This window comes from Equus quagga, chromosome 13, assembly GCF_021613505.1.
Source record: "Equus quagga isolate Etosha38 chromosome 13, UCLA_HA_Equagga_1.0, whole genome shotgun sequence".
Classification (NCBI taxonomy): Eukaryota; Metazoa; Chordata; class Mammalia; order Perissodactyla; family Equidae; genus Equus; species Equus quagga.
The window spans coordinates 91573507-91583830 of NC_060279.1; the positions used below are offsets into that span (position 1 = coordinate 91573507).

Genomic DNA, 10324 nt, shown 5'->3' on the forward strand with positions numbered 1-10324 from the left:
GGGGGCACCGAAGCTGGGGCTCTGGCAGGCTTCTCCATCCTTCCCAAGGCCAGGCGAAGAGGAGCGGGAGGAAGCTTTTATTCTGAACCCTCTCCCTGACTCCTGCCCAGGCCCTGTGGCAGAGTGAGAGCAGCTCGAAGTTGGACGTCTGCTCTCCATTCCTTCCCCTCGGAAAGGGAGCCAGTGGGATTCCTAGTGGGGGTGGGGCACGTGCATTCTGGGAAAAGCCCCCAAGGCTTCCAATGAGGCCCTCCCCTACAGCGCCGCTGGACCACAGGCCTTTGATCCTCCCACGCCCACTTCCGGGAGGGAAGTTATGGAGCTTTCTGGAGTTTGCAATTGTTTCAGGCATTTGGTTTCAAATCCCCCTAGGTCCTGCGGCCTGTCCTGGAGTTGACTGACGCTGTGTGAGCTCAGGACCACACAGGGCACTCGGGCCGCCTGACGGACAGTGACTCACTGGGGAAGGCCGTCCCTTGCCCAGAGCACGCTGTGGAGAATCCCCAGCCCGGCCTGGCCCGGGGGCTGCCCCTGCCTTCTTGCTGTTCCCTTGGACGGCACCCTTCCTTCCTTCCCCGGTGCGGCCAGGTGGCTGCACGCCTTTCAGGTCTCAGTTCAATACTGCCTCCGCCTAACTGGGATGCCCTCGTGGCAGCTGGACCGGCCTGGGGCCTTCTCAGTTCTTGTCTCCCGTCATCCCTGGACTGACACAAGCCCTCCCAAAGGTGGGGTGCTCTCCCACACACACCTACGGCCAGCACTGAGCTGACTGCCCTCACTGCCGGGACGCACGCTGCCCTCAACACCCATGCCATCTGGCTGCGATCGGAACCTGACCCAGGTCCCTAAGTGGCTGCTGTGACGAGGACTAGTCTTTCAAGCGAGCACGGACCACAGGCTTTTCCGGGCAGGGCCGCGGGACCCATGCAGGGTGCAGGCCCAGAAACCGAGGCAAGAGGGGAAGAGCCGAGTCAGGTAGTCACTGTATTTTATTGGAAAACATTGATATATATTTTTCTTCACAGCTTGAACACAATATTGCCCGGTTTAAAAAAAAAAAAAACACAAACCCAAAACCGAAACACTCCGAAAATGTCCACAGCCTCATGCCTACCTGCCCTTACCCTCAGCTCTTGGCCGGGTCTCCCACCAGGCCCTCCCCACTTCCCCTCCCCCGAGTCTGGGTGCCAGAGCAGGGATGGGGAGAGACTCTCCAAGCTGGGCAGGTCCCAGGAAAAGCCACTTGATCAACCTGGGTTGGGGGGGAGGGGGCAGATGAAATGAACGGAAAAAGGACACAAAATCCAGATGACCGAACTGCCCACATTGACTTACTTGTCCCAGAGGCGAAGGTCAGAAGCAAGGTCACGGATCATGCTCTCCGCTGGGGAGCGTGGGGGCAGGCAGGCGGGTGAGGGCAGAGGCGGGGAGAGGACAGCACAGATGGAGGGAGCCAGCCGAGTCACCACAGAGAAGCGGGAGGGGCCGGCGACCAGGACAGAGCTGCCCCCGGTTGCCGGTGCTCCGGGCAGCCAGCCGCCAAGCTTGTTTTATTGCAGGTATGTTCTCCCGAGCGCGTGGTGGGGCGCATCTTCCCTCTCCCCACCCTTCAGCTAGCCTGGCAAGGTTTCGGACAAAATGCAAGTTTTAAGGGGCATAAAAAAACCCAAAAGGATAACCAGGACATTACAAAGCAGCTGTCTCCACATGTGTCCCCACGAGGGGACCTCAATGTGGGGGGGCAGGTGCGTCGCGAGGGAGTGGCCCGGGATGTTAGCACCAGGTATTCACAGCCCAGCTTACAAAGATGCTTCAGGAACGCGGGCGCGGACAATTTGCAGAGCGGCCAACTGAGCAGCGCGCCCAGCCCGACCTCAGGAAGCCAATCCGGTGGTTTCAGAATGGCAGCCAAGGGGATCCGAGTGTGGTCCACTCCGTCTGTCCCCTGGTGGCTGCCTCCGCAAGCGGTAACAATGCCAGCTTCCAAGACTCCCTGGCCTCTCGACCCGCTCCTGGGCCACATCCAGTTAACACCACAACTCCTCAATCCCCCTCAGTGCTTCTGGAAGCCTCGCTGGGCACGCCTGCCCCCAAAGGCCGCTGGGATTTGCACATGGACTCACAGGGCTGGTTGCATGCAACAGTGAAAGGCATGCTCTTCTGCCTGGGGGAGGGCCTCGGCGCCCCCCGCAGGTCCAGGGACAGGGCTGGCAGCCACCCCAGCACCCAACGTAAGATGACAAACGGGAGGAAATAAACGGAAACGGAGGAGAGCCACCCGGGCTGGAGGAGGAGGGCAGAGGCTCCCCTGAGGGGGACGGGGGCTCCTTGTGTGAATGCCTCAGGCCTGGAAGATGCGATGGAAGGGGCAGGGGAGAGGAAGAGATGAGGGTGTGGGAGGAGACTCCGGGAGGGAGAAGAAAGAGCAGTCATGCAGCTTGGGACACATCTTTTGTTGCTTTATCAGATTCTCAGTCAATCAGTTGGTGTTTGCTAGAACCGGGGTACGCAGGGGAGTATGGAAGAGACAGTGCGCGCGCGAGAAGAAAGAGATCGAGAGAACGGGCATCGCCAGCTGCCCGGGGCCTTCACTTGGCGGTCATCATCTGTACAAACTCTGTGAAGTCAAAAGAGAGGGAGGAGGTCAGCGAGGGAGCAGGGCCGAGCCAAGGGCGGCCCTCCCCGGCACGGGGATCAGGGGCCGGCTCCGGGGACAGGGCCGGGCGTTGACTCACCTTCATAATTGACCTGGCCGTCTCCGTCGATGTCAGCCTCTCTGATCATCTCGTCCACTTCCTCGTCGGTCAGCTTCTCCCCCAGGTTCGTCATTACGTGGCGCAGCTCTGCGGCGCTGATGTAGCCATTGCCGTCCTGGGTGTTGGGGGACAAAGGCTTGAGCTCACGGTCTTCACCTCGCTCTTCCCCGGGGACAGTGGGACAAAGGCAGCAAGGCAGGGATTGTCGGTCACCCCACTGGGCAGCAGAAGGGGGGTTCCTCTGGTTGCAGAGCGAGTGGCCTTGGGGCTGGCATGGGGAGCCGGGCCTCCCGGAAGTGGTGACTCAGTGGCTCTGGCTGCGGTGGGTGTCCTGGGGCCCCCAGACTCTGTGTCTCTGCGAGAGTCGCGGCGCCACCCTGGGAAAGGGCTGCTTACCTTGTCAAAGACACGGAAGGCCTCTCGGATCTCCTCCTCGCTGTCCGTGTCCTTCATCTTCCTGGCCATCATGGTCAGGAACTCCGGGAAGTCGATGGTGCCGTTCCCTGGAGAGCCGGGGAGGGAGCAGGGAATGCTCTTGGCCTGGGCTCCGGGAGACAACCCCAGAGCCCCGGGACAGAAGGGCCTGGCTCATCCATCGCCCCAAAGAGGGCTTCCCGGAGGCACCAGGGGTGAGCAGGCGCAGGGCGGCCCACCCGCCCCGCAGGGCTCACCATCCGCGTCCACCTCGTTGATCATGTCCTGCAGCTCTGCTTCAGTGGGGTTCTGTCCTAAGGATCTCATCACTGTCCCCAGCTCCTTGGTGGTGATCGTGCCGTCTCCATCCTTGTCGAAGAGGGAGAAGGCCTCCTTGAACTCTGGGGGAAGAAAGGAAATGAGTCAGAGGTCGAGGACCACAAGGACATCCTGACCTCAGGATGCGGGACTCCCTCCCGGAGGGGGGCCGAGGGAGTCAGCGCCCCCAAGAGAAACCAGAGCGAGACTTTAGTTTCAGTGCAGGCCTTTGGCCTTGGTGCTCAGGGCAGACCTCGTCCTGCCTTTGGTCAACAGTTATGAGCACCTCCTCTGTGCCAAGGAAAGCGACCTGTTCAGCCAACCTCGCCCAGTGAGTAAAAATGGGGGAAATACCACTGAGCTGTCAGATAACTCTACATGTCTTTCTGGTCCCTGGCTTCGGCCTCAGACGATGACCTGGACTGATGTCCTGAGTCACAGAGTGGAAGAGGGCCAAGAGAAGTCCCCGTCTGAAGTATGCCAGCCAAGGTCAAGCGGCGGGAAGGGAGGCGAAGGGGAGGCCGCAGAACGCCTTTGGCCGGCACTGTGTCCCTCCCGACTGGCCCTCCCAGCCCAGTTCCCCACGCCCGCGCCACTGGCTTCCAGAGGAGGAGCCGAGCGAGCGGCTGTGCATGGTGAGGGTGGGGGTGGTCGGCAGCAGAGCGCGGCTGACGGACGGTGCGTGGGGCGGCGGGTGGATGGAGGGAGAGGGGACGGCTGCCAAGCCAGGAGGATGAGGAGCTAGTGGCGCTGAGTGGGCAGGCCACAGCTGGGGACGCATCAGGAGTGGGGAGAGAAGCACGTGGCTCCTGCCCTCCCACTGGGCCCATTTTGGCACCCGGGGCTCCCTACCCCCAAGCCCCCAGAGAACAGATGCCTGGCAGCCTATTCCCAGAGGGTGTGGGCTGGGGTGAGGCGGCGGACAGTTTGCTAATGGGGACGGGGGGGGGGGGAGAGCGGAGTGTGTGTTTGTGTTACACAAGGGCAGAGAGTTGGGGTGTGGGTGGCAGGTGCAGTGGAAGCCACACACACAGCTGACAAGCTGCGCCCCCGAGCCTCTGGGCCCTGGGGACTTGGTAAGAGTCCCCTTGGGGATGCTGGCACCTCCCTGCGCTGAGGCCTTGTTGTTCTCGTGGGGAGGGCGCGGGTCGTACAGATCACTGAACAACAGGGAGGTTCTCTGGCTTGCCTCGGTGGGTCTCCAGAGCCACCTGGGGCCAAAGTTGAGAAGCTCAAAGTGTGGCTCTGTGTTGGGGGGGAGAGGGGAGAGGAGAGAAGACAAGGCCGCTCCCGCCTCCTCCCCCTCCAGTGGCTGGGCATTCAGTCCTTGTAATGTAGCCCACTGGACCTGACAGCAGAGCGGGGGAGGGCGGCCACTGGGGCCCAGGGGCCCACTCTCCGCATTTTGCCTCCTGCCTACTGTGCGCTGGCGCGTGGCAACGGGGATACAGCGGGAGCTGCTCTCTGTCCTCAGCCAGCCCGGTCTGGGGAGAGCGGGGCACAGACACCACTCAGTCACACAACAGGTCCTGCAGCCGTGACCTTCTGGGCCTTGGGGAGGGCTGTAAGTTCGATGGGACCCATCTGTTAGTTTATGGGGAGACAGGTGATCGTTCCTCTGCGCATTTGTTTAGCCAACAAAAATTTACGGAGCATCTACTGTGTTCGAGGCACTGAAGACACAGCGGGGACCACCAAAACCCAAGTCCGCAACTCCAGGAACTCACATCCAGTGACAGGAGACACCGTGGGTAAAGACAGCAGGAGAGAATTTCAGATAGTGAGAGGGGCTATGGAGGAAACACACAGGGGGACGTGATGGAGAGCAGAGGAAGGGGCTCTATCCAAGAGGGAGTCCGGGAAGGCCTCTCCCAGGTGACACTTGAGCTGAGACCGCAAGGATGAGAAGCTGCTGCCCAGGCAGAGCTGGGGGGCCACATTTCTGGCAGAGGAAAAAGCCGGCGTGAGCCCGCGCAGGGAAGTGCGAAGGTGGGAGTGATAAGCCATCTCCGGGGTGGCTCCTAAAGTGGGACAGGAGCTCTGCAGCCCCCAGGGAGGCGGGGCTCACCTTGTGAGCCCACCCTGCAGGAGCTGGGCCAGTCAGCCGGGTCCCCCCTGCAGTCACTGATTCAAAGTGCCCTGGATGCCCCGTGGCCAGGAGAGGACCACAGCCTCTGCCTCGTGGGGAGGTGAAGGCCCGCCTCAGGATGTGGGTGTGGGGGTCCCGGGGCGCTCGTGTGCTCTTACACACAGTTATCCACACTCTGAGCACAGGCACAGTGTGGGGCGATGCATGGGACACACCAGCTCATCTGTCAGATGGTACTCCTGGCCAGAGGGAGTAAGGTGTAGCTGGGGATGAAGAGGTGGGGGGTGGGGTGGGCGAGCTCACCTGCGATCTGCTCCTCTGTCAGCTGGTCAGCCTGGAAAAGCAGGAAGGAGAGAGTTAGTCACTGGGCTGGCTGGCCACCTGGTCCGCAGGGCATCCTTGCACCTGGGCACGGGCCGGGCACGCCAGAGGCAGCGTCTGGTGCTTCAGGAAGCTGGGGACTCAGGCCTGCCTGATGCAGGGCCCGAGGAGGCTGCCTGGCCCCTGGCCCCAAGGGCTTCGAGTCTCGCCCTGAGCTTTGGAGCCACAGTGGGTGGGGAAAAACGCTGCCGCCGCCGACCCAGCTGCCCTGGCACAGCGTGGGCTCCCGGCTCGTCGTCGGCACTGCCGCTGGGAGCCCCAGGGGCTGAGTGAAGGAAGCAGTTGCCCTGGAGGCCTAATCAAGCTCTAGAAGGCTCCACACTGAAACAGGCCAGTGCTGGGGCAGCGCAGAGGGAAGGTGTCTGGGCTCTTGGCTAGTTTGTGTGTCACCTACTGGGAGGTACTGGGTCCAAGCACAGTGGGCCCAACTGGCCCAAACCCTCACTGGTGGCTCTGAGTTGCTCCGAGTGCCTGAAGGAACCCTGGTTGGGCCATTCTGTCCTGTTTCTTTGGGGCAGGAGGGCACTATGGTGGCAGCAGCAGCGGTGGCAAAGCCTGAAAGACTCAAGGCAGCTTCCCCAGCTGCACTGCAGTTTTTAACCCTTTCCAGCCCTGGCCACTCTGGGGACTGGCCGGTCGGTGGCAGGCAGCCCTTGCTGCATGCGGGGCTTGGGGGTAGGGTAGAGAAGAGGTGACACTAGCTTCTCCCTGCACTGGTGTGCTGGGAATCGGCCAGCCATCTGGGGGAGGAGCTGGGGGGGGGGGGGGGGAAGAATGCCAACATTTTGCTTTTGGCAACAAAAAGATGAATTTTCCCTGGTCTTTGTGAATGCTGCCAGGGAGGCCTCTGTGTCCCTGGACACCGGGGGTCCTGACAACTGCTCCCCCTCCTTTCCCAATTAGGGGAAAGGGGTCCCAAGTCCACAGCAGGGGTCTCGTTTTGAGTCTGAGAGCCCCCCAAATCGATGCAAACTCGTGTGTGTATTTGCATTACTTTACCCAGAGGCTCTAGAGCTCCAGTGGAAGCTGGCAACCCCCACCCCCACCCCGTCCCAAATATGAACTGCTCACATTAGAAATGTCCTTTTTCCTTTTTTTTTTTTAAATCTAAGGGAAGGGGAACTTGAGAGAAAGCCCCACACAGGCAGAACGGGAGGGGAATTCAAGTGACAACGACAGAGGGGAGATGGCTAAGGGAAGGGAGAGAAGGAGAAACACCACACATGCACATTCTGGAAAAGTCCAGTCTGAAGGGAAGGTGAAGAGGCCGGATGGAGACATGTCTGCATGGCCTTCAAAAGCAAGTCAGGGCTGCTGGGCCCCTAAACGCCAGCCTGGTGGCTCGGGTCCAGGAGCCCCTCGCTCCCCTGCTGCCCTTGGCCCCCAGGGACAAAGGAGCCTGAGGGGATCCCCCAGGCCCTGACACCCGAGGAAGCTGCTGGGGAAAGTGAGAAGACGATGGGCTTCTGGTTACCAAGGCCAGGCAAGGCCGGGGGAGGGGGTGGAGGAGGACCAGAGGGGACAGAAGCCATCTGGGAGGAGGGCTCTCATCCCGTCTGCTTTCGTCCTCTCCCCCTGGCCTAGATGGAGGAGCTTCCACCCTGACCTCACGGCTCTGCAGGAAGTCCAATTCCCCCACCTTCGGGCAGCCCCATCGGGGGCTGGGCTGGGGGCAAGGAGGCGGGCACAGGTTGCGGAATGCCCAGCAGGGGCTCTGCTGCCCCCCAACCAAGGAGCTGGAAGGTGCAGCAGGCACCGTCACTCTGTTACAGGGCTGCTGCAAAGAGGCGTGGCTCTGCCTGGAGGACCTGTCAGACTCCCTCCCTGTTAGGAGACCCCCGCCCCTGCTTGGGGAAGGCAAGGTCCCAGATCCAAGCTACAGACCTCAGAGCACCACTACTGCCCAGACACCTGAGCACACGGGAAGCCACCAGCGCTGGGGACCCCTTCCCACGGCTTCTTCCCTTTCCACAGCTGAAGATTTTAAGCTTTCACCAAAAATGGTCTCCAAAATAACCCCGCTGCTCGCCTGCTTCCTTATCCCTCATCTAGGGTCCAGCAAGGGGCTGGACAAGAAAAAAAAATCTTGGGGTGGAGGAGGGAAGAGGGTATTATTTCTTGGCCTTGCCCCGGCCCCCAGCCGATGCCAGGGCAGTGTCAGATGAGATCGGAAACCAAGGCCAGGGCCCCTCACCCGGGCCAAGGAGGAGCCACAGAGCTCAGGCCCAAGTCCAAGGCGAGCTACCAGTGACTTGTCCCACCCACACCTTGCTGATTACAAATGGAAAGAGAAACGAGCTGGGGCCAAAGCTCAGGTCCTGTTTGGGGGGTGGGGGGCCTCCTGGCACCTGCCAGGGCTTTAGGGCCCTTTGGGCAAGGTTCCGCTGGGGGAAAGTGGGGTAGCCGCTGGAGGAGCCATCAGGTCTGTGTCAGCAAGTCTGAGATCGGATACACGGCAGTGGCTGCCTGCTCTCCCCAAGCCTTGCCAGGGACGATGGCTGCCTGCGGTTCCGAGGCTGAGCCTGGGGGGGGCTGTGGGTGGCAGGGAGTAGCAAAGAACAAGTGTGCTGGTTTTCTGTCAAAGCCCTGGCTGTGGGAATTGAGAGAAGCACTCAGTGAAGGCCCCGAACGGGACAAGTGGCCCTCGGGCCGATGAAGGGATCCCTCTGGAGGTCCTCTCTGGTCAAGCTCTGCAGCCCCCACCCCGAGGCCACAGGAACAGGCGCTCGATTGTCGCCGACGCCACACTGTACTGCACTGTCATTTGGCACAAGTGAGGAGATGCAGAGCAGAGCGCGGAGCTGGAGACGAGAAAACCAGCACTCCTGTTTGGGAAAGGCAGCTGTCTTGGTCTGAAAGGGGCAGCGAGGGGGTGAGGTTCTAGGCTTAGAGAGCTGGCTCATTTGATGCACCCCAAACTTTGGTCCCCCACCCCCATTTCATGCGGCTTCAGTGCGCAATAGGGGCCTGAACAACTCCGCCCACCTGCTCCCACTGCCCTGTGCTTGTGGCCCAGCCCCATTCTTCCTGGGGAAAGGGGACCATATAGCCACTCCCTCTGGCCTCTGCAGCCCACTCCCCATCCAGCCTGGACAGTCTTTGTCCCGGCTTTCCCTGGAGACTTCCAGGGAGCTACCCACATCCGCCTCCAAACCTCGGCTGCCATTCATTTTCTCTTCCAACACCCCCCCCGGCCTCCTTCCCTCTCCCCCCCCCCCCCCCCAGCCCAAGTCCCCTCCCCCCCCCCCCCCTGGGAACCCCTCCTCCCCACGCACCCAAACCCACCCCCCCCCCCCCCCCCCCCCCCCCAAATAATGCAACCTCTTTTCCTCATTCAACAGCCTTAACCCACTAGTAACCCCAGGACCTTTTCTGGCTGCCTCCCAAATCAAGCATGAGGCCCCGTTTCCCCCCACCGACAAGCACCAGTCTCGCCATCCCCTTTCAACCACCTGCCTGACCCCAATCATCTTCAGTCACCACAGGCTTCAAGAGCATCTTCTAACGTCCGCTGCCACCCACCCCAGGCTCATCGTCCCCGAAGCTTCCACCTCACCCTCCTTCTTCCTCTGCAATGCTGGTCGTCGCAGAAGCCCCCCTCCACCCTCAAGGGTCTGATCTGCAGAAGTGAGCCCCATCTCTGTGCCCCAGGAGCATCCCTCCCCACCCAGGCCCAGCTACCCACAGCCCCCTCTTGGGAAGGTCCCCAGCAGCCCGGCCTCCCTCCGATCTCCCTTCCCCGTATCCTATCTGGACCCAAAAGCTCCATCGGGACCCAAATCACCCCCTTCCTCGTCCAAGGTTTCTTATTCTGCCCCCTAGGGGTCCAAACACCCCACCCCAGAGACCAAACGCTCCATCCTGCATCCAAAAGCCCTTTTTGGGGTCCAAGCGCCCCCTCTGAAAGTCCAGATGCTCCATCTGGGTTCAAACGTCCCCTCTGAGGGGTCGGGTGCCCATCTGGGGGCCCAAACACCACATCCGGTGCTAAAAGTCGCTTCTGGAAGCCCCCAACCCGCTTTGGGGGTCCAAACGTCCCGCTCTGGGTTTGAAGGCCCCCGACCAGGGGGCAACAGGGGTCCAGCCGCGCCGGCCGGGGCCCGATCGCCCTCATCCCGGGTCCCCGGGCCGTCTCAGGGGTCCCGTCCCGCCATGCCCGCCTCGGAGACCCCAGCCTCGGCCGCCCCCCGGCCTCACTCACCATAGCGAGGCCCGGGGCGTCCGGAGCGCGGAGATCGAGGTTCCTCCGGCGGCGGCAGCAACTGCAGCAGCTCGAGCTCCGTCGCGCGTCCGCGCCTCCACACTCACTGCCCGCAGCGCGCGCCGCCGCCGCCGCCGCCGCCGCCCGCCCCAACGGTCCCCCAAC

At 61.8% G+C, this 10324-nt stretch overlaps 1 protein-coding gene across 1 annotated transcript; it reads right to left on the reverse strand.

Annotated features, from left to right (window-relative positions):
- Positions 1 to 971: 971 nt before the first annotated feature.
- CALM3 (calmodulin 3) lies at positions 972 to 10318 on the reverse strand. Its single transcript, XM_046683261.1, has 6 exons — positions 10160 to 10318; positions 5881 to 5911; positions 3428 to 3571; positions 3153 to 3259; positions 2736 to 2871; positions 972 to 2617 (listed from the first exon to the last, which is right to left on the reverse strand). The coding sequence occupies exons 1-6, from the start codon at positions 10160 to 10162 to the stop codon at positions 2589 to 2591; spliced, it is 450 nt and encodes a 149-aa protein (XP_046539217.1). The 5' UTR covers positions 10163 to 10318; the 3' UTR covers positions 972 to 2588.
- Between the last annotated feature and the right edge of the window lie 6 nt (positions 10319 to 10324).